General features: G+C 48.7%; 3 protein-coding genes across 5 annotated transcripts in view; 2 read left to right on the top strand and 1 right to left on the bottom strand.

Annotated features, from left to right (window-relative positions):
- The window catches only part of mmrn2a (multimerin 2a), a 31155-nt gene extending 17969 nt beyond the window's left edge, over positions 1–13186 (top strand). The window contains exons 6-12 of one of the 2 annotated variants that reach the window (XM_041947451.1): positions 1314–1735; positions 1947–2114; positions 2483–2947; positions 4987–5084; positions 5142–5350; positions 10032–10538; positions 11381–13186. In XM_041947451.1, coding sequence (XP_041803385.1) covers positions 1314–1735; positions 1947–2114; positions 2483–2947; positions 4987–5084; positions 5142–5350; positions 10032–10538; positions 11381–11784 — 2273 coding nt within the window. In that variant the 3' untranslated portion in view covers positions 11785–13186. Of the gene's footprint in view, positions 1–1313; positions 1736–1946; positions 2115–2482; positions 2948–4986; positions 5351–10031; positions 10539–11380 lie in introns of both variants that reach the window. The other variant, XM_041947449.1, reaches the window with a different exon arrangement.
- On the top strand, positions 6053–7752 carry LOC121613809. Its single transcript, XM_041947452.1, has 2 exons — positions 6053–6712; positions 7495–7752. Exons 1-2 carry the CDS (start codon positions 6252–6254, stop codon positions 7676–7678), a joined length of 645 nt encoding a protein of 214 aa, XP_041803386.1. The 5' UTR covers positions 6053–6251; the 3' UTR covers positions 7679–7752.
- Positions 13187–14106: 920 nt separating the features above from the next.
- usp54a (ubiquitin specific peptidase 54a) overlaps positions 14107–23389 on the bottom strand; it is a 28585-nt gene continuing 19302 nt past the window's right edge. For both annotated transcript variants that reach the window (XM_041947712.1, XM_041947713.1), the window contains 5 exons: positions 22111–22946; positions 21215–21312; positions 20943–21059; positions 18905–19163; positions 14107–17209 (listed from right to left, as the gene is read on the bottom strand). In XM_041947712.1, the coding sequence (XP_041803646.1) occupies positions 16590–17209; positions 18905–19163; positions 20943–21059; positions 21215–21312; positions 22111–22946 (1930 nt within the window). In that variant the 3' untranslated portion in view covers positions 14107–16589. The remainder of the gene's footprint in view (positions 17210–18904; positions 19164–20942; positions 21060–21214; positions 21313–22110; positions 22947–23389) is intronic.

The raw sequence follows: 23389 nt of genomic DNA, 5'->3' as shown, positions 1-23389 counted from the left end.
AATCATGTGACCATTAAAACACTGATGTCAGACACGTGCTCTGGTCCAGGTTTTGACTTCGAGATCTTCTTGTCAGTCAGTCTCAGTATTAGAGATGGGATTTATGGCTCTTTGAGGGGAGCCGTTCCTTTCAAAGAGCCGTTCAAAAAACTGGCTCATTTGGCTCATTTTTATATTTATTAAGTTTTAGGAAGGCAGTCTGGCCTCAACTCGTTTTATCTTGGAAATAACCACTGGGAGGAGTTAATTTAGATATCCCAACATGAGTTTAAATTATTCTGAAATATTGATTATAACCTCATTTGACATGTGTGGATTAGATTTTAAAGTCTGATCTGGATTAATTGTAAATATTCCACAGGGTGGCGCCACATCACTCTGCTTTGACAGTGACGTGAATCACCCTTTTTTTCTGTGTATGTATGTAAACCAGGACTTGAACACGTATAAACATTAAAAATCAAAGCAGGATACAATGAATTTCTGTGCAAAGATTTCCACACAAGAACATTAATAATAATTAATGTTAATAATCCAGAACAACAAAACACACAAACAAACTGTTCAATAGACTGGTGACATCTTCAGAGACTTCATTGTCACTATTATCTGAGTGACCTGGCTCTCTTCTCACCTCTGCCACTTTTACTGTTGGATGTTGAGTTTTCAGGTGTCTGTGCAAATTATTTGTGCAGTCTGACTTAAAAGAAATATTTTTTGACAAATTCTGCGTTTAGCCTTACTGTCTGCCACGAGAGGAAAGTGCATCCAAATGCTGCTTCGTTTCCTTAATTGGCTCATTTTGTCGACCTCCTCCTCATTTAGACTGCTCGCTGCTGTCGCTGTGGCTCTCTAAGGGGGGGTGTTGTTGTTTTTTGTTTGTCTGTTTGTTTTGTTCCTTGCGCACTCACGTGAAGGCGGCGTGCACAGCGTGGCTTGATGTTATTTGCATATCTAATAAGCACTGTGCAGCTGGGCAGCGCTCCTCCCCATGTGACTGGGGGCGGTTCCTAGCTGCGACTCAGTTCCCATCGTTCATGTTAACGAGCCATTCAAAAGAACCAGTTCGTTCGTGAACGTCACAACACTACTCAGTATTTAAATTCAACAACAGCAGGGTTTGACCAGCAGGTGGCGCCACAAAACAATGAACCACTTTCAACTCAGCTGCTTCAGAAAGATTCAGAACTGTTTGTTCAGAGAGCTGCAACGTGAGGACAGACAGACGGTTCCACGTGGTTTCTAACAGGTTTCCTCTTCGGTACTCTGTGTTTCCATGAAAATACTGAACGTGTGTCTTTCTTCATTCGTAGATAAACTGGACGCCACCGACCTCTCACACCCAGAAGCCCCCACCGCCCTCCCTGCTCCCGACATGATGGCCCTTGTGATGTCCCAGCTGCAGCCGGTCCTGGAGGGCTTCAACCGCTCGCTGGAGCACCTGAGCCGGCAGGTAGGGGAGCTGGCCCGTGACGTGTCCCAGCTGAAGAGCCGGCAGCCGGGGCCGGAGCCCCAGACGGGGCCCTTGGATGGCCCCGAGCTCGACGAGGCGGCGGAGGAGCGCTTGGACGCCAAACTAGACGAGCACATGAGGGAGGTCCAGAGGCACATGGAGAGCCAGAGAACGGACGTGGAGAACAGGCTGCACTCCCAGCATGCAATGCTGCACTACAACCTGACCATCTTTAAGACGGACATTGACATGAAGCTGAAACGCCACCAGAAGATGCTGCAGGTCAGAGGACAACAGGGACAACTGATTCAGAATCAGCCACTTTTTTATTCAGTCATCCATCGTTTATTTTATTCGATTTTAATCAAACGTTACCAGAAAGTAAAAAGAAGTTCGTAACAAAATGTTTTATTCCTGTTTCATAGAGAAACAATCTGGTGTTTAATGTACATGAAGCTGCAACCAGCCACTTAACCCCTGTCCCTGATCCCAGGTCAGCCTGCAGGCCATGAACGCCACACTGGCTGATCTGAAGCTGGACCAGGATCAGATCCCAGAGGTTCAGCTCCGTTCCCCCGGCCCGCTGCAGCCCGCTGGCGCCTCGGCGCTCTGGGAGGCCATCGAACGCCTGGACAACATGGTGGTCAACAACACGGTGAAGGTGGGCCGAACCGAAACACGTTAATGAGAACCACAGAAGCAGGGCCACATGAAGCTGTTAGGAGCCCCTCAGTGACCCCCCTCACATAAACAGGTCTCTTTCTGGAGTCAGATTTTAACCCTGAGACAACACAGAACCACAGACAGTGAGACAAATCAATTACCTTCAGCAGTCTGATGTGTAAATGATGTTCAGCTGCTCACGATGTTTTTAGTTATTTAAATTGTGACTTTTGTGCAAAGTTTCAGTGCAACAGTGAAGATGAAGAAAAGTCCTTATTTACATCGACTTATCACGACTTTTCAAATGATGTGAGGCAGATTAAAAGCTCTCAAAGGAGAAAAGTCTAAAATCGTGTCGCCGTGCAGGTGGACGGCCTGATGGAGGACGTGGATGTGACCTCGGGGACCCTCCAGCGGCTGGGGTGGGACTTCAAGGAGCTGGTGAAGCAGATCAACCAGACGGCCCGGGACAGTCGGGTCCTGTTCATGGAGACGGGGCTGGAGGTGGAGGCGGCGAAGGAGGCGGTGCTGAGGCGGGTGAACGAGCTGGCGGGGAACCTCAGCCAGCAGGGCGAGCGGCTGCAGGAGATGGACGTGGACGTGGACTACCTGTACACCGTCTTCTACGGGCAGAACTCGTCTGCAGACTGCGACTGTAAGGGGCTGAAGGCCGCCGTGGCTCACCTGGAGAGGGGTGTGGCCAACGTGACGGAGCTGGCCAATGAGAATCGACTAGCCCTGGACGACAATAGTGAGGGAGGAGCGGGGCAGTGGGGCGGGGCCACTGACTGGGAGCCGGCGGTGGGGGCACTCCAACAAGGCCTCCAGGAGGTAAACCAAAACCCTTTAACAAAGCCCCCCGACCAATCACAGTCCGCGTTAGATTCAGTCTGAGGTGAAGCTGAAATGAAAAGTTCAGAAGAATCTGGTGAAGATTTAAGAGTTCACGTCATGTGACCAAAGAAAAGATGCTGGAGACTTCATTCAAACAGCTGAGTCAGCAGAGAGCAGCTGGATCGCTCCGTCGGTCCGGACGCTTTATTTTGAAAAACAGCGAGACTGAACGAGCTGAGGGAGTGAACGTTCCAAGAAAGCCAGTAAGAGACCTTGAGTCAAGACTCCCTGAGTCCAAAAGATCAGTCGAAACAACTGAAAACAGCACAAAGACGATAAACTTAATGTTCGATCTCCAGCTTCAGTGATTTTTGTAAATATGTTTATTAACCAGGGTTTGTATTCCCACCCCGCTTTTATTGGTGCAGTTGGTGAGAGGCAGGGGTAGATGATGGTAGTGCGGCAATTGGCAGTTACATGTGGCATCTAGGCCTGTGGTAGCATTGTAGCAGCTAACAATAGCTAAAGCGGTGGTAGTATGATAGCATCTTAGCAGTTAGCATTGGCATCTAGAAGTTAACATTAACATTATAGGTGAATCTAGCTTTATTGTCTTCTTCTGTTCCTCTTAGCAGGTAGCGGTTAGCATTTAGCATTAGCATTAGCTAAATGGTAGCATCGGAACGGTATTGTCTTCTTCTGTTCTTCTTAGCAGTTAGCATTTAGCATTAGCATTGGTACTGGCCACTACCCGGAGCATCTCTGGGTCAGTTGAACGTGGCAGTGCTGTTTGGATTGTGTAGGAGCAGTGTGAACTGGCACTGGGGGGGGGGGGGGGGGGGGGGACTCTGGGACGCCGGAGTTCACCGCCTAGCCTCCTGGAGGTGTCATGGGACTAAGTAGGCGAAACACCGTTGAAGGGAGGTTTCCACCTGATGACCCCCAGAGACGTGTTAGGAATCACTGCTCTTTGGCAGGTATAGAGGCAGATTAGAGCTCCAAGGTTCTTCACTGAGAATGAATCCTCTTTTTGAGTACAAGGATCTTGTGTTTAAATTAACTGAATTTGATGTCGGGTAAAAATCACTTTCTGAAAGTCAGTGTGTAGAATTCAAACATGTCCGTCAGTGAAAAAGACCTGAAGGATAAATGAACTGAGAGTTTCCCCTCAGAACAATCACACAGACCACGATCAGACTCAGAAAACTTCATTGATCCCTGAGGGGAAGATGATGTACACTCTTCAAAAATATAACTGGAAAATAAATGCAGGAAAGAGCACTACTGCAGCGGGGGGCGCTGTCAGACTGTACAACTCCACTGTCCAGTTATTATCTCCTCTGATTACAAACATCCAGACATCCAGACCCACCACTGCTGCAAAACACTCTTAAACTCACTGTACATAGGTACCTTATTTTTAGCATTTCTTTAATTTTTAAATTCTTGTTGTGGTTTGCACGCGTGTAATTTATTGCTCTTATTTGCATCTCCATTTGCTGTTTGCACCCCCCCCCCCCCCCGTGTGTTCTGAAGAGCTTCTGTAAGAGTGAACTTCTCAATCGTGATAAAGTCTTAATGTCTAATCTAAATCAACCATAAATAATCAACAATATAAAATACATAAATTATGTGTGAACAGATGATAAAACAGAAAGATGGCCTTAAATTAGTTTTCTTCTCGTCATCAGACCTCATGTTCTGACTCAAACCAGCAGTGAATGCTAACTGCTAACTGCTAACAGTTCTGAGTGTGTCGCAGGCTGACAGGCCTCTAAATGTGGATTCATCCGCAGCTGAAAATAGTCCCAAACGGATGCATTATCTCCTCCTGTTTGTTTTATAGGACAGTGAGCAATTGAGGAAATGAACATTTTAAAACAGAAAACTTTATATTTGTGAGGTTTTTTTTAAAGAATGACATCTTTAGTAGGAACCAATGAGAGCTGAGAGCCACAGACAGGAAGTCCGACAGTATTTAGAGACGGACCAACAATAATATTAGCTTTAATCTTTCTTTCCTCTCCCTCCTGCAGGTGAAGGAGTCTCTGGCCTCAGAGCAGACCAGGACCAGGACTCTGGAACACAGCCTGACCCAGCTGAGCGGCTCGTTGAAGGTCTGTCTGGCCGAAGTCTCCGGCCTGAAGGAGGCGGGCAGGAAGCTGGTGGAGGACATGCGACACCTGTCCGCCTCCTTCACCTCTCTGCTGAAAGACGCCATCCGACACAGCGACGTGCTGGAGCTGCTGCTGGGGGAGGAGGTGCTCGAGTTCCTGGAGTGGCCCGTCCAGGACCAGGAGGCCCACTCCATCCCGGCCCTGAAGGAGCAGCTGGGGCAGCTGCTGGAGCAGCTGAGAAGACACGACCTGAGCATCACCTCCCTGCTGGGCGACAGGCCAGGTATGAACCTCCTGCAGGAAGCTTCAGTTTTAAAAGTTCTGTCTGTGGACGGACTGATGGGACACTCAGATTTAGATTTGGGAATTAATGAGGTTCAGTCTGACCAATCACGTGGAGGCAGTGTGTGGGTTCAGTGTTGAGTCGCAGCAGCCAGGAAGTGTCCTGAATACACACCTAACAGGAAATGATGCGGACTTTCTGCAGTTTTACCATCATCCTCGATGTGAGCAGATCTTCTGCTCTGTGCATTGCATTGTGGGAGAACAGAAACCACCAGCAGCACATTCAAAAATCTGTTTGTTTTAATCTGAAATTCAGGTGAACTTCAGGTGTGTGTGTGTGTGTGTGTGTCAGTCAAATATAGCTCTTTAGCAGCATCTAGTGACAGCTCTGAGAAACTACAGAATGACACAGTTCAGTAAAATATTCACTGAACAAAGCGGCTCAGGTGTTTCCGCTCAGGTGTTTCTGCTTCAGCTGGCAGGAGGAGCTTCAGAAGCAAAAGCAACGTTTAAAGGTTCAACCTTAAAGGGATAGTTCGGCATTTTACACATTAATCTGTATGGCATCAACATCTACAGTCTCGTGCTCTCACACTGACTTCGCCCCCAAAGTGTCCTCTGAGCCGAGATCTGGCCACTTGTGGTCAGTGCGAAAGTAGTTCCGGTAGGTTTCCTGGGGCCAGAGAAGGCACACGTTTTTCCTCTCAAAACAGCACTCATTCGAATCAGTGATTTATTTGCATAACAAAAGACGTCAACCACAAAACGTCACACCTCGTAATCGTTTGGGTCTAACTTTATCCCAATTGCGATCAATGCGCGCAGGCGCCACTATACGTGACAGGTAGCTAAGCCAGGTGTTTCATTCACAGTTTAGCGTTTGGAAAGCTAGTTACACCATGTCTGACTACAGCAGCGACGAAGAATATGATTTCAGCACACAACCAGAAGGATATCTGTATGAACCCGAATATACGGATGCAGAACTCTATCAGATGGAGGTAGAACGGGCAGAGAGAGAGAGAGAGATGGCGAGCAGAGATGTGGAACGTGAAATCGGGGCCGCAGCTGCGAGACCTCGAGTGACTGATACAAGGTGGTGTACGTGCAACAAGTGCGAAGTTATGCAGACCGAGGTTGAGTGCTACTGTTGCCATGAATGGGACCTCGTAATGCCTCGCATGCAGGACCTTTCCATTGACGAGGAGGTTGGCGCATCAGCAGCTGTCTGCATCGCCAATAACAACGACTTGCCTGCAATCCTGAATGCTGGTGTCCTCGAGACTTTTTTCCACATCCCGAAAATAAACTGGAAAAAGCGCCCCAAACCTGCTGGACCCGATGGCCAGTTGTCTGCAGAGTGAGTTTTTGTCTACATGCTGTTATTTTGATGCTATTGCCTTATACCCTACAGTAGGCCTACAAGTGCTCAATTGTAGCCTACACCGAGTTGTATAACGTAGAAGTACTCTTACAAATGTTATTACAACACCAGCAGCTTGGTATTGTAGTTGTAACAACGTGATAGTATGGGTGTTGTCAATAAAATAGTAAGATAACTTCTACTTTTTACAAAGCTGCTTGCTTCTATGGCGTTATATTGTATTATTCTGAGCCATGCAGTAGGCTAGTGCGACCTACAGTCATCACATCCAACATTGAATGAATCTAATTATAGTTTTATACATACCATGTCATGGGTGGCACTTATGAATATAAATACATAATGTAGTGCATCCCTAAAGTAATTTATGTTCATTTCATCATCATACTTGAAGCAAAATTTACTTCTGAGCATCACTGTGTCTCAATATCAGCCTACTCATGAATGCCCTTCAATCATAAAGCAAGACCTACCTTATGCATATTATGTCAAGAGAGCTCTAAGGGTTATGTCGCTGTGGCCCAAAGTGTACTCATAAAGGACATTTTCTCTGAGATGTATAAAAACACATAAGGATACCTATTTCACAGTAGCCTGAAATGCTGGTGCATAAATAAAGATACCTTCCTGACAAACTGCTGTGTTGTCAATTAAACAAAATGTGTTTATATACAACCATAATAACTATGCAGTTTACTCAATGTTGACACACTTCATATATCTAATGTGCATAAACTTATTTTCTGTTTGCATTTCAGACAGTACAGGCTGGTCGCCTATCGCATCATAATGGAATGGGCTCTGAAAGGACAGACGCTTGGTCCTGGCAACAGAAGAGTTCTTCCCTCCTGCGTGGTGGCGCTAATAAGAAGAACATATCCATCACCAAGTGGACAATATGCTGGTTTCAAAGAGTCAAATGATGCACTGCAATTGTTTTAGAATTTTAAAAATCAAAAGCTTTACTGTGAATTTCTTTTTGACGTGCAATTTCCTAAAAATACAAAACAAATGTAAAGACACAAATGTAAATAAACAATGTAAATAAACACACTTCTATGACAATATATGTATATACAGTCTCAGTCATCTTTCTCAGTGGCAGGTGTCTCATGAAAGCGTGATTTGTGTGCTGAAACCAATTCAGCCTTGTTTGGCTTTGGTGTTGGGGCAATGTTGGCTGGTATGATGACTGGAGGATGTATGTGGAAAGCTGGGTCTCCGAGCTTCACATTGGTGTCAAGCCGTCGTTGGATGACCTTCTCCACCAAATCTTTCGGGAACTCCTGTGTTGTTGGCTCATACAGTCTTCTTGCAACCCACTGATTTGACTGCCGTGAATGGAAGACATTATATCTCTCTTGTCCTAGGAAAAAGGAAATGGGGGGGGGGGGGGACACACAAGATAGGATGGTGTATGATCATTATATATGAAACTCAATATGGTAATGTGTGTCCTGTGATGCTGTGCGAATTCTCATTTATGAGCTTACAAATAGGTATCTCTAAAATAGAAAGGCAAACTAAGATGTAATTCATTTGTATAACATTTTTTACATTTCCTGGGGAAAAAAAACAGTTATATAGAGTTTTCAAAATGGTCTTGGTCTACTTTTTACTCAGATAAGTAATCAAGAAACATTATCTGTTAGCAGGCAATGTCTAGCAGCTAGACTACAGTCTGATTTCAGAAAGTGCCTGCTTCGAGTTCTCATGTCATTTTTTTGGACGGATTTCCAAATTACACGGGCAGGGTGCATCATTTGTCCCAATGTCAGAAATTCTTCTAGTAGCCTACCAAATTTTAAAATGTGACAATCTGAAAATAAAATCTGTGGAATTTTTAGCTCAAACATATGCTGGGTGCTGCCGTTATTTCTCCAGTCTAGAATCTGACAAGGGTAGCTTTATCTTCATTATGCTAGCCAACGCCGTCATGGACTTCTCGTACACGCATAGAAACCATGCACATTCCACGTAGTAATTAGTTTCTGACCATTGTAATAACAGTGTAGCCAACATATTATGTATGTGAAACATCATTGGTGACATGACACCGATAGATGAATATGTTTCACTCACTGAGATAGAATATATCTCAGTGCTTGCACTCGCATAGCCCGCGGTGCATCACCAGAAGACTATACACGGATGCTATAGAAAATATGTGGTACAATTTTGTTTACCTGGGGTGCAGGTACAGCAGTGCTCTTCAAAATACGTCTCTTTGTCTGTCCTTCTGGAAGTCGTCCTCGCTGAAGTGGTCACTGCACACGCGAAGCTTTCTCATCTTCGGTAGTTGGGTGAGCTCCACGTTCAAGCCCAGAGAAAAGTAGCCAAAGTCTCCTCAAAGCTACATTCGTCGAAGGGAATCGGTGGAATGTTTGAGGAGACCCACTCTCATCTTTGTTGGTACAGCCTGGATATGCACAAGTGCGCACCATGTCTCTATCTCGTTTTTCCAAATAAAGAATAGCCGGTGGACTTCTTCTCTCTCTCCTTCTCCTAGCTCTAAAACTAGCTCGTTTGCGTTGCGTCGTCTGCACTCTGTAAACACCATCGTACACTGACGAGAGATCAGTTGGCTCGCACACAACGGTTAGCACTGACAGCGCGCATTGATCGCAATTGGGATAAAGTTAGACCCAAACGATTACGAGGTGTGACGTTTTGTGGTTGACGTCTTTTGTTATGCAAATAAATCACTGATTCGAATGAGTGCTGTTTTGAGAGGAAAAACGTGTGCCTTCTCTGGCCCCAGGAAACCTACCGGAACTACTTTCGCACTGACCACAAGTGGCCAGATCTCGGCTCAGAGGACACTTTGGGGGCGAAGTCAGTGTGAGAGCACGAGACTGTAGATGTTGATGCCATACAGATTAATGTGTAAAATGCCGAACTATCCCTTTAAACTCTCACTGTTTTATTTTCCATATTTGCTGTGATTATTAAAGAAAGACAACTGCTCCACAGTTACCTTTAGACGAGCTTTGTCCTCAGGTACTCACTGACTCACCTGCTGACAGTGACTTGCTCTGATGGTGTGTTAAATCTTAGAAAGCTGAGGGCACAAAGTTCCACTTTAGGGAAAAACATATTTGATGTATTTGACATCGGATGAGCTGTGAGGTCACAGACATGTCCTGAGGTTTGTTTGTTTTACGCACCAGCACACCTGTTTGGTTCACTGAATCAGCAGAGCGGAGACAGTGACTGACGGATGTGCACCTCTCAGCCTCCAGGTCGCCTTACTTTTCTTCCACCATGACTAACTTCTGACTCCTTCTCCTCCCAGGAGGCAGTGAGGAGGTACCGTCTGCCGACCAGCCCTCCTCCTCCCACCTCCTCCCTGACGACTGGCTCCCCGGCAGCATGAGGAGGAGCAGCGAAGGAGTTCCGGCCAGGGAGCGCCAGCTCCTCCTCCACCCTGAGGGCAGGCGTCCGGAGCACAGAGGAGACGGCAGCGATCTGTGGAACCTGGAGAAAACAGTGGAGCAGCTCGGGCTGAAGGTGCTCCGGCTGGAGGAGAAATCCTCCAACACTTCTACGCCACCCGGTGGCGTGGTTACCAAACTGCAGACGGAGGTGATGTGGCTGAAGAGAGGCTTGGAGGAGCACCTGAGGGTGTTCAAGAACGTCTTCAGTAACGCAGACGTGCTGGCGGGGGCCGACGCCACGTTGGAGCTCGATAAACTGTGGCAGCTGGTGAGGAGCAGAGATGGGAAGAAAGAGAAGAAGAGAGGAGGAGCGAAGGAGGGATCAGGAAGAGGAGGAACCCATCGGAGCAGGAGGGATTCATCAGGTGAGCGAAGACTCCGTGGACCTAAATGTCTCTAACTTGTTCTGTTGGGTTTGTCTGAAGGAGCGTTTCAAGTCAGAGTCACTGAACAAACCTTTCACAATTCATTTGTTTCAATACTACAGACACGTAGAACATCAACACAGAGACGTAGAACATCTACACAGACACATAGAACAACAAAGAGACGTAGAACATCAACACAGACACGTAGAACATCAACACAGAGACGTAGAACATCAGCACAGACACATAGAACATCAACACAGACACGGAGAACATCAACACAGACACATAGAACATCTACACAGACACGTAGAACATCAGCACAGAGACGTAGAACATCTACACAGACACATAGAACAACAAAGAGACGTAGAACATCAACACAGAGATGTAGAACATCAACACAGACACGTAGAACAACAACACAGAGACGTAGAACATCAGCACAGACACATAGAACATCAACACAGACACGGAGAACATCAACACAGAGACGTAGAACATCTACACAGGCACATAGAACAACAAAGAGACGTAGACATCAACACAGAGACGTAGAACATCAACACAGACACATAGAACATCAACAAAGAGACGTAGAACGACTACACAGAGATGTAGAACATCTATATAGAACATCAACACAGAGACATAGAACATCTATATAGAACATGAACACAGACCTTTGTCTGATCTGCAGGGTCAGTGACGTGCAGAAAGAACACGCTGCTGTTTGAAGGCTGTTTTTGTGTCGTACTGTTTCCTGGTTCTGAGCAGCGTAGGTCCATCCCTCACACGTTTGACCTTGAACACTTTCCTGACCCTCCTGTTCTCTGCAGGTGTTGCTCCTGTCCCATCCAGCCTATCAGAAGACTCTCTGCTGCTTGTGGCCGGATCTCCTCTGAGCGTCTCAGATGGCATCGTCATGTTCGAAGCGTCTCTGAACCGGGGTCGGTTTTACTCCGACACCGGCACCTTCACGGCTCCGGTGAACGGCATCTACCTGTTTGTCCTCACCTTGGACCTGAGGCCGGGTCCCGCCCACGTGGTCCTGAGGAGGGGGTCGGGTGTGGCTCCGGTGTCTCTTCAACGACAGGAGGTGCCAGAGGCGGGGCCGGCCACTGGTGTGGGCCTTCTGCCGCTGAGCGAGGGGGAGGAGGTGAGGCTGGAACTGAAGGGAGGCACGTGGGTGGAGTCAGAGGACAATGTGTTCACCGTGCTGCTGCTCCACCCGACCACCTGAGGGCGCTGTGGACCAATCAGCTGACAGCTGGAGGAAAGTCGCTGAGGCCCAACACATTCGAAATGAGAATTTAACGTTTCCTGAATTCCAGTCGATGGAGGCTTTACTCCAAACCGCCTTTCACAGTCAAAAATGGATAAATTGTGGTGATCAGAGGGAACCAAACCCTCAACCCTTAAACCAGCAGTCAGAACCACCAGAATCTGTCGACTGCAGATCAGAGTTTGAGCTCCACAAACGTCTCAGACTGAATTTCAACTCTTCAGCGAGAAGAAGCCTGAAGGAAATTTCAGAAACAAACCGAAACTCATCTTCCAGCTCCGCTAACGTCACGCGAATAAGTGTTGTCTTTGTTTCAGTGTCTCTATGCTCAGTACGGGGCTGGAGGCAGGGTGTTGTAAGCTTAGCTTAGCATAAAGACTAGAAGTAGGAGGAAACAGCTAGCCTGACTCTGCTCACAGTTAAAAAAAAATACACTAACCGGCACATTTAAAGCTAACAGGCGCTTCATTTAAGCAACAGCAATGTAAAAAAAAAACTCTGTTGGTGGTTTTATGGAGAGCTACATGTGCTGGAACTATTTCTTAACAAACAACAACGTATCCATCCGCCCAGCATGTTGCAGCATGTGACTCCACCTAAAACCACAAAGTCAGGTTTTTCTGTTCCTGAACAGATTAAACAAACCACACTTAATGTGCAGGACTTTGTTACCTTTGAACAGAGCTAGGCTAACAGTTTCCCCCCTGCATCTGGTCTTTATGCTAAGCTAGGCTAGCCACATCCCAGTTACCATGACAATATTATGACTGCTGCTCTGGGGATTTGACCCGTAATGCTTTGCTCTGCTTAAAGAACTCATCGCTTTCAGCCATCATGAGTATTTGATTGATCTGGTTGGCGTCACACTTAACTCTGATTGGCAGATGTTCCAGTGATGTCACTTTAAAAAACTGCCCACAGATCAGCTGCTGCCGACCAGGTTCTGTCTGAGCAGGCTGAAACGATGAATTAGAAAAATGTGTCTTTGCATCAGTGAACACCTGAGCTGGACTTCATCATGTGGTGTTTAAGGGAACTTTTACTTTACGTACAAATATTTTCTTTCTGTAAAGTCACGCGTGTCTGTAATATAAATCCATAAAAACAGACGTTTATCTTCATGACAAGGAGCAGCGCTGTGCTGTCAACAGTCATACACGTGTTTCTATAAATGAGACGAGATCTGAACTGTCTCCACTCTGTAACTTAATAAAAAGGTTTTATCTCCTGAAGTCATGTGATGTTTCAGCACTGTCATCCCGCTTCACGCATCAAGAAACGTCTTTACTTCCTCCTCTTAGCTTCATGCTTCATTAGATGACGTTTAACTCCGGCTGATAAACAGGAAGCAAACTGTTCAAAAACTGTTCTGGATAGTGGTCTTCCTCAGGGGCGGGGCTAGATTCTGAGCACGGAGGGGGCGGAGCATTCAGACTAACCTGACAGGTGTCAGGTCTGACTCACCTCTGGTCTCTGCTGTAGTTCAGCTTCACCATCCTGCTCAGAACAACATTCATCTGAACGTTGTACGTATCGGCGTCTGTCAGTGTTCAGCACGCAGCCAATCAGGATCACAGCCCCGACCATCGCTGAGACCTGAACTCTGTCCAGTGAAGAATCGATAGATCAATAGATCTGTCAGCTGATCCAGTCATCAATAAATCAACCTGATTTACACACACGAACACTCCCAATATTACTATTCATCTTTTTATATGTAACCACATTAACTCACCCACCATATCCTGTTTTATTTCTATTTCCATTAATTATATATTATAATAATTACATAATTCTTAACAATTATTAGTAATGATAATAATCCTAATTTCTGTGATTGTCATTGTATTATTAATATTATAGATCATTATTTTAATACATTTGACTCTTAATGGTTTGGTGTTTTTTTTACATTAGTTATTATTCCTATTAATATTGATCTGTTCAGACATCTTCTTCTCTTCATTGAATTATTTATTGAATATTACTTTTGTATTAGCAGCTTTATATGAAGGGCGGTCGGACAGGATGAGGACCAGGACCAGGACTGGGACCTCCGGTGGGGAGGAAAAAGAGAAGCATTAAAAAAAAAACCACTTCCTGTTCAGTCCTGATGGAGCTGGCACAGGACCAGAGGCTGGAGAGCTGGTTCTGTACGGGACCATATGTCAGGGTGTGGTCCTGAGCAGGCCAGCAGACCAACCCGCCTGACCTCTAGCTGTGTGTGTGTGTGTGTGTTCTGAACTGAAATAACGAGCTAGAAGACAGTGAATTTATCCTTTAAACATTTTAATCATCTTATCGTCTCTGTTAAGTCTACAGTGTAGAAAAATAAGCATCAAAAATATACCAAAATCAACAAAATAAAATCTGGCAAAGCAAAAAGCCAAAAGAAGTTTGACATGGTGAAAAAATAACCTCTCTTCATCTGAATTATTGACACTTTCTGTTGCATCGGGGTCTGAACTCAGGTCTGGTCTGAACTCAGGTCTGGTCTGAACTCAGATCTGGTCTGAACTCAGGTCTGGTCTGAACTCAGGTCTGGTCTGAACTCAGATCTGGTCTGAACTCAGGTCTGGTCTGAACTCAGGTCTGGTCTGAACTCTGCAGGAAGCAAACACACTTCAGCGCTCAATGAAGTCTGGATTTTATTGTGAAAGGACTGAACAGGTGAGACGTTTTGAGGCGACAGCTGAGAATCAGTCAATCAGGACGAAATGATCAATCCACACTCAGCTCTTTGAATGATGAGGAGAGAGGATTCAGAACAAACGTTTGAGTCAGACCAGACCTGGGTTTGTTGGTTTACCTCACCTGGAGCACCAGGTGGGCGGGGTCAGCACTTCAGCACAGAGCCACTGGGTTCTTGGCAGTAGGACAGACGGACTCTGAGTCCTTCAGTCTGCTATCAGACAGCATTCAGGCTGCGAGCTGCTGAAACCGATCGAAGGTCTGAGCTCCTGAACGCAACGAGATGCTCCTCCCTGAACGATGAGAGCGACGCCAAAAGAAACCAGCGACGAGCACGAGAAAGAAGTCTGCATATGTCATCATTACGAGAAACGAACAGCAAAGTCGAGCGATTCTCTCGAGGCTAGAATACGTCTGAAAACATCATGCTAAATATTAGCTGCAACTCTGTTCAAATAAAAGCTTTAGTTATTAATCTAACGCGCTCCGAAAAGACAGAAATCAGCCTCGTGTACAATATAAGAGGCTCCGCGTCCCAAACGAGGCGACTAGCTACCTTTAGAAAATTAGATCGGGTCTATAGGAGAGTATATTCAGGTTAGCAGGTGGTAGTTCAGTTAATCTATGCACGACTCAGTCTGACAAGCCTACAAAAATAAATAGAGTAAGAAGAAGAGATTCATATTCAAACAGCAGAAAAGCTGCTTTTCCACTTCCTGTCACGTCACTTCCTGTTTAGATTCAGGTTCGTCATCACCTGAAGTATCTCTACCTGTATCTGGCTGCTTCTCCTCCACCTGGTGTCAGGCGGCGGATCGACTCTAACAATCGATCAGCGGCTAATTATCTTCATCAGTAATTAGTTTCTCCGACAGAAACTGAAGCTTCGTGTTTTTGACTGTTGCTTCAGAGAAAATCTCCTGAGAACACAAACGACTGGATTAGTCAGTGATGACGGAAACATTCAGACACGTTATCTGTTCCGGTGAATTCATCGTAGTCTTCATCAAAGTCACTGAGCCACAGAACATGTTTGGAACCTTTCAGAATAAAAGTCGGCACGTTTTGAACCACAGGGGAGGAAGTGAGTGTGAGTTAATGAGGACGTGAACTGCAGCTCGTCACCAAACGAATCACAGAAGAAGAAACTGGCGCCGTTAATCTTCGTCTGTCTGCAGTGAAACTTTCAGTCAGATGATCTCAACAGTTTGTGACTCAGACTGAAGTCCTGAACGTTTTCCTCCTCGCTGCTTTAGATGATGTGACGTGTTCGAACGTTCGGTCCAGACTCTCTTTGTTCTCTGACGCCGTCGAAGCAGCAGCAGCCTCAAACCTGGTGATCGATACTCTGACACCTGGTGGACGACGAGCGTCCTGCTGCTGTGTCGGTTATCGATGAGTCAGTTTCCTCTCAGAGTTTAACGGGCAGCGGGTCCGTCGTCCCGCCGCCGCTCGGCGTCACGGTGATTTCTCTCCGTTGGAAATCCAAATGTGCTTAAATCCGGCAGACGATCACAGACGGTTTGCAGGAGATCCGTCCGTGTGATCGGCGGTGTTGTGGCCTCGTGGTGGCGTCCGGAGCGAGGGGGAGCAGGCGAGACGGGCGGGAAAACACATGACGCAGACCACAAGGCCAATCGAAGAGCTGCATTTCAGAGCGACGACTCCACCTGCGCAGCCGACACACTATACAGGAAACCACGCCCACATCCGTGTGACAAAAGCCTCAAAGCGCCGTTCCCATGGAAACCCGCCAAATATAACACGGGCCTGACGGGCCTGAATTTGATGAACTTTCTGTTAAGAGACAATAATTAGCTAATATGCTATGTCCTAGCTGTGTGGACTGCAGGCAGTTCAATTTGTTGCCGTGACAGCGGCGGAGGGAACGCCCCCGCCGAGGCTGTCATGACAGGAAGGGGGCGTGGTTTCATCTACAGGTTGGTCGGTTGTTGTGGTGAATTTGAAGACGTGTTGGCACATTTTAAGGAGGTCTGACCGGACCCTCGCCGTGAACATCTGATCCAGAATGATGATGCGACACGTCCGCTGTGGCGTCCGCCTCCAGCCAATCAGCTGGCCGGGCGGAAGCGAGCCACGTAAGCGCCGCAGGACGGGCAGTAGGGGCGTGACGGCTCAGCGGGAAGCTGCTGGCACAGTGAGCAGAGCTGGGGGTCCCTGCGGGGCCGGGCCGGGGGCGGCTGGTAGGAGCTGGTCCTCTGGAGGGGCTGGTGGTGGCGAGCGGTGCGGGGGTCCCAGGAGGAGCTGGGCTGGACAGTCTTGTAGTCGGCGTCGCGTCTCCAGTCGCTCTCAGGGGGCACGTCTAGGCGGAGCGGCTGGGGGGCCTCCCCTGACGCCCGCAGGTGGTGTGGAGCGTAGCGGGTCGACCCGTTGACCTTACTGGGCAGCGACGGTTGCCGGTAGTGACCGTTAGCGACGGTGCCGTTGGCAGAGCGACGAGGGTGGGCCAGGGTGGCGTAGAGACCGTGCGGAGCCGGCGGGGGGGCAGGACAGGAGCCGGCTCTGGGCCTGGGGAGGGAGGAGGAAGAGGAGGAGGAGGGAGGCGGGCCGCGGCGAGGAGCCCGGGGCAGAGTGCCGTAACTCAGCGCGACGCTGTGGAGGCTTTGACCTGAGAGAGCTTGATGCCTGTCAGACACAACCAGAAACTGCTGCTGGGCACCTGGTCCAGGTCCTGAGGAGGAGGAGGAGGAGGAGCAGGAGGAGGAGGAGAGGAGCAGGAGGAGGAGGAGCAGGAGGAGGAGCAGGAGGAGGAGAGGGGGAGGAGGAGGAGCAGAAGGAGGAGGAGGAGCAGGAGGAGGAGAGGGGGAGGAGGAAGAGGAGGAGCAGGAGGAGGAGGAGAGGAGCAGGAGGAGGAGGAGGAGGAGGAGAGGAGCAGGAGGAGGAGGAGCAGGAGCAGGAGGAGCAGGAGCAGGAGGAGGAGCAGGAGGAGGAGCGGGGGGAGAGGAGGAGCAGGAGGAGGAGGAGGGGGAGAGGAGGAAGAGGAGGAGGAGGAGCAGCAGGAGCAGCAGGAGGAGGAGGAGGAGGAGGAGGAGGAGGAGGAGGAGGAGCAGGAGGAGGAGAGGGGGAGGAGGAGAGAAGGAGGAGGAGGAGCAGGAGCAGGAGGAGGAGCAGAAGGAGGAGGAGGAGAGGGGGAAGAGGAGCAGGAGCAGGAGGAGGAGAGGGGGAGGAGGAGAGGAGGAGGAGCAAGAGGAGGAGGAGCAGGAGCAGGAGGAGGAGCAGGAGGAGGAGGAGGAGAGGGGGAGGAGCAGGAGAGGGGGGGCAGGAGGAGCAGGAGGAGGAGGAGGAGCAGGAGGGGGGGCAGGAGGAGCAGCAGGAGGAGGAGGAGGAGGAGCAGGAGGAGCAGGAGGGGGGGGGGAGGAGAGGAGGAGGAGCAAGAGGAGGAGGAGCAGGAGGAGGAGGAGGAGAGGGGGAGGAGCAGGAGAGGGGGGGCAGGAGGAGCAGGAGGAGGAGGAGGAGCAGGAGGGGGGGCAGGAGGAGCAGCAGGAGGAGGAGTAGGAGGAGCAGGAGCAGGAGGAGGAGAGGGGAGAAATGGGAAAAATAATTAGAACACAATGCAAAGAGCTGTAGACAAAACTAACACAGCCCCCCCTCAGCCAATCAGAAACAGCTAAACTGTCACATGTCCTGAAGCAGCCTCTCCTGCTTCAGTCGTAGTTTCTGCTGAAGCTGAGGAGAGTTAGTCAGACCTCAGAGGTCAAAGGTCAAAGACTCATCCAACCTTTAGAGACGAGTTCACTCACCTGCATGAATGTTCACTGAGAGGCGTTTCTAATATTCTGTCCACCCCCTCTACACCAGGGGGAGATTCTCTGATTCTAACATTTACTGTTCGACCTGAAGAACATTAAAGAGACGCCACAAAACTAAACCAGTGTGGAACCGTTCCTGTTACAGTCAGTTCATGAGGTGACTGAAGGTTGAACGCATGTGGAGCTTTAGATTGATTGATTGATTGATTGATTTATTGATTTATATGGAGGAAATTATAAACTGAACTCAGGTTGATTCCTTATTTAACTGTGAAAAACTCATGAAGTCAACGGCAAAAGAAGTTCAACTGTTTAGTTTAAATTATCTTTAAATTCAAGTTAATTAAATTTATATTATTAAAATTTTCAATGTGATCAACATCCAACAGCATCTGTCCTCCAATCAATCAATCAGTCAGTCAGTCAGTCAGTCAATCAATCAGTATCTATAAACCCTTCTCACCAGCACACAGGCCGGGACGCTCAAACCTCCAAAGTCCCAGAAACAAAGTGGGGGTGGCGAGCTGAGGAGTCAGCTCCTCATTAACATGAACTTTAAAAAGCAGACTCGTGGTGCTGGTGGAGGTGAAGGTGGAGGTGGAGGGCCAGAAGGTTACCTGAGTGTCCCCAGGAGGAGAGGCCCGAGCTCGGGGGCCGTGACGTCTGCAAGGGGGGGTGCTGAAGAGGAGGTGCGGGAGCTGTGGGGCCGAGGTGTCGGGGCTGGTGGTGTTGGTGTTGGAGGTGGTGGAGGTAGGAGTGATCTGTAGTGAAGGAGGGGGAGGAAGGGAGGTGCAGAGAGGAGGCGCTGGGGCGACGGAGGAGGGTGGAGGAGTGAAAGTTGGCGTGTCTGAGGGGGGGCCTGGACACAGAGGGGTCCTTCAGGGTGGGGGAGAACGGATGGTGATGAAAGATAGTGGAGGAGCAGAGAGGAGCAACACAACAAACAAAACAGGAAATGATGAAGAGGAACAGAAAAGCACAAAATGAAGAGTGGAGACAGAGAAAGAGAAGAGGAGAAGAAAGAAAAGAGGAAGAAGAAGGAAAACATGAAAACAAGTTACCAAGATGGAGGAAAACTGAAAACTGAAAAGATTCTGTGGAAACCTTGTATCGCTAAGATGCAAGTTTCTCTTTCTGGAAATGAAAAAATGATGAAGATGATTGTTGACCTTCAGCAGAGACATCCATCATCATCATCATCATCATCATTCATGTGGAGTCGTGTAAGTGTTGGTCCAGTTTTCTCTCTCTTTGAGCTCCGTGTTTGGTCTCCTCCAGCTGATGAGGCTAATGTCTATAGCTCGTTAGCTGCTAAATGCTGCTCTGAGTCCAGCAGCTGCTCTCTGAGTTCACTTCTTTCTACAGCACAGTGAGTTCAGAGGTGGAGAACGTCTGCTGACGGCCTGCTCTCACAGCTCACAGCTAACAGCTCACAGCTAACAGCTAACAGTTCACAGCTCACAGCTAACAGCTCACAGCTCACAGCTAACAGCTCACAGCTAACAGCTCACAGCTAACAGCTCACAGCTAACAGTTCACAGCTCACAGCTAACAGCTCACAGCTAACAGCTCACAGCTCACAGTTCACAGCTAACAGCTAACAGCTAACAGCTCACAGCTAACAGCTAACAGCTAACAGCTCACAGCTAACAGCTAACATCACTGCCTCCGGCAGACGAAGACGAGGCCTTCGGAGAGCAGATTTCAGATTAGTAACACCATCTAAGACCATCTAAGAATGATGCATCAGGATCACTGACTGCAGGTCAGAGTTCAGCCTGTTTTCAGTTTCATGTCTCACTCACGTGACTTTGGATGTTTCAGGGGGGGTTGCAGCTGTATTACAGACACATTCACCCCCCAACACTCAGAGGAGGAATAAAACCCTGTGGCTGAAGCAAACCATCAGGATTCCCCCCGCAGACGGAGGATCTGCTGAGATATGTGGAGCCGAGCCTCAGCTGTCGGCTCAGACCAGGCAGCGAGCGACGAGGTTAAAAGCTTAATGGAAGAACTAAATCACCGATCAATCTTTAATGCGCTGGCCTGAGGCGATTCCTGCGGGCTGAATACATGATGGCTGAACGCCAGCGGCAGCAGAGAGGAACAGGTTCTGTAGAGAAACACTGGCTGCTGCTGCTGCTGCTGCTGCTGCTGCTGCTGCAGAGAACGACGGTTCACAGGGTTCCACACAGAACCAAAGAACCAAGAACTAAAGGACTGTTTGTGCTGCAGAGAACGGTTCTAAACAGAATCTGCAGAACGATCATCCTGTAAAGAGGAGCGGTTCATGAATCAGGTGTGTTGTTGTCTTTACTGTTCTTTACAGAACCTTCATCATCACCAGAGAACCAGAGAACAACTGTCATCATCTTTAAATGAAGAACAGAACCTGAGCCAGGCTGCAGTTACATCACATGACCACAAAGTGGCAGCATATGGATAAATAAAACCAATACTGACTGATGATGATGATGATGATGATGAATAATGTTCACACAAACAAACACATCGTTGGTCTGCTTCCTGCTGGATCAAGATTAATGTGTGTCTCTGTAGAGTGTGTGTGTGTGTGTCTCTGTAGTGAGTGTGTGTGTGTGTGTGTGTGTGTGTGTGTCTGTAGTGTGTGTGTGTGTATGTGTGTGAGTGACTTACGCAGCTGTGGGAGGGGCCGAGGTTTTGGGGTCGTGACCCGATGACGGTTCCACTCAGGCTGCGGGCGATGCGTCGCAGGTTCTCGGCGCTGTAGCTCTCGTCCTCGCCTGGCGGTGGCTGAACGGACGAGAACACGGAACATGAATGTCACAGATTCGTCTTCAGGCTGCTCTCAGTGAGACTCTGACGTCCGGCTACACGCCGAGACGACAAACTCCGCCTCTCAGTTTGTTCCACGGCAACAGATTTTAGGTTCACACCGTCAGACTCACCTTATGAAGAGGTGTGACCGGCGTTCTGTAGGCGAATCTCTCGATCTCAGCCGTCGGTGTTTTGGACCGTCCTGATCCTGACATCATTCTCCTCACACCTACACACACACACACACACACACACACACACACACACACACAGTATTGTTAACAGTCATGCTTGTAACTGACTGATATTGATTGACTGGTTGACTGACTGACTGACTGACTGACCGATTGACTTACTGACTGACTCATTGATTGATTGACTGACTGCTGTCCCGTCTCTGCAGCTGACAGGAAAAATACTCCTGACCAGGTGTTGTCACATGTTTCCACTTCATGAAAATACTGAATGAAAAACTAACCAAATGTGTTTTGAAGTGTTTCCTGTCTAAACTGGAAAACTTGTTTTGAGGAAAAAACCTGAATCAGACTGAGTGAATAAACGATGGATCCATGGATCATGTGACCTACGCATCGCTCGTCTCTTCAGTGAAGAGCTGAAAACATCAGATGTGTGTGGAGGAAGAGGAGGAGGCTGGAACCTTCCTCACATTAACACAAAACTGTCGCTCTCCGTCATGTTTTCCATCGTTTGACCTTTGACCTTTGACCGGAGGATCAGCTCCACCTGCTGTTTGCCTCCATCAGCGGGTGAGACAGACTCACGCAGCGCGATGGAGACACACGCTCAGTCGAGCTTTATTTGGAGGATTTTCAGGATGTTCAGTTAAAGTTTGAGCTTTGTTTGGATGGACTGTGAGAATCACAGACAGAGAAACAGGAAGTGAGCGAACATTTCTCTGAACACTCTGAACAGAAACAGGACAGAGCCACGCGAGACGGCTAACCGTGAAAAACAGGAAGTGTTCGAACCTGAACTAACAGCTTTACATTATTTCCACACCTCCTACCTGGTTTGTTGTTGCTTGGCAGAGGACTGACTCCACGGCTGCCCCGGTGCATGCTGGGAGCCAGCAGGCTGGCCTGGTACAGAGAGTCCAGCTCCGACAGCTCCTCGTCGAGCGCCGCCGCTCCCCCTCCTCCTGTTGCATTCTGGGAGCCGTAGTATCTGTTGACGTTTTCTGCCCAGCGCTCCACAGGCAGGGTCGTCCTGTAGTCCTGGCTGGGGGGCGGGGAGGGGGTCCGAACTGGCCGGCTCACGGGCGAGGGGGGCGCATTGGAGGGGGAGTCGGGGGGCGAGTAAAGTGGCGAGCTGATTGCTGGGTCAACAGGAGAATCGACAACATCGGGTTGGTCCGGGCGTAAGCAGGACCAGTTCCTGGCTGGGTGGGTGGCAGGGGGTGGGGCCAGTCTTGACACAGGGGGTGTGGTCTGTGGGTGTCTGTGATAATATTGCTCCTCCTCCATCCTCAGACGACACTTGTCGTTGGTGCCAACAGGTGACGGGGTTCGGGAATATGGCCTGGGTGGGGGCGTTTTGGTCCCTGGTTGAGGGGGTGGAGCCAACTCTCCCGGGGGGCTCTGCTCCCAGGTGTCCATGCACAGGACAGGGAGAGACCTGGTGTTCGTGAGGGGTTTCCCAAAGCGAGAGCAGGGGCCCCCGGGCCTGCGGTCCTCCCTGGGTGACCCTGCAGGAACTCCGGCGCTGGAGGCGGGGTCAGACACTGAGTGTGTTTTGGAAGGGAGGGGCTTAACAAGGCAGGGGGGGGTCTGCTGGTCCTGACTGGCAGCTGATTGGTTGGCCTGTTTCTCTGTCAGAAGTATTTGGAGCGAGAGAGGCTTTTCACTGCAGAGAGAGAGAGAGAGAGAGAGAGAGACAGAGAGAGAGACAGACAGAGAGAAAGACACAGAGAGAGACAGAGAGAGAGAGACAGACAGAGAGAGAGAGACAGAGAGAGAGAGAGACACAGAGAGAGAGAGACAGAGAGAGAGACAGAGAGAGACAGACAGAGAGAAAGACACAGAGAGAGACAGAGAGAGACAGACAGAGAGACAGACAGACAGAGAGAGAGAGACAGAGAGAGAGAGAGACACAGAGAGAGAGACACAGAGAGAGACAGAGAGACAGACAGAGAGACAGAGAGAGAGACAGAGAGAGAGACAGAGAGAGAGAGACAGAGAGAGACAGAGAGAGAGACACAGAGAGAGAGACACAGAGAGAGACAGAGAGAGAGAGAGAGAGAGAGAGAGACACAGAGAGAGACAGAGAGAGAGAGAGACAGAGAGAGA

The sequence above is a fragment of the Chelmon rostratus genome, chromosome 11 (genome assembly GCF_017976325.1).
Source record: "Chelmon rostratus isolate fCheRos1 chromosome 11, fCheRos1.pri, whole genome shotgun sequence".
Taxonomy (NCBI): domain Eukaryota; kingdom Metazoa; phylum Chordata; class Actinopteri; order Chaetodontiformes; family Chaetodontidae; genus Chelmon; species Chelmon rostratus.
The sequence above is the reverse complement of the archived record's forward strand: the minus strand, read 5'-3'. Positions and strand labels throughout refer to the sequence as shown.

Excerpts from the sequence above, each read along its gene's own strand:
- LOC121613809 (XM_041947452.1), top strand. The coding sequence starts at position 6,252 with ATGTCTGACTACAGCAGCGACGAAGAATATGATTTCAGCACACAACCA. Across the intron at positions 6,713-7,494 it reads GATGGCCAGTTGTCTGCAGA|ACAGTACAGGCTGGTCGCCT; the intron begins GTGAGTTTTTGT and ends TTTGCATTTCAG.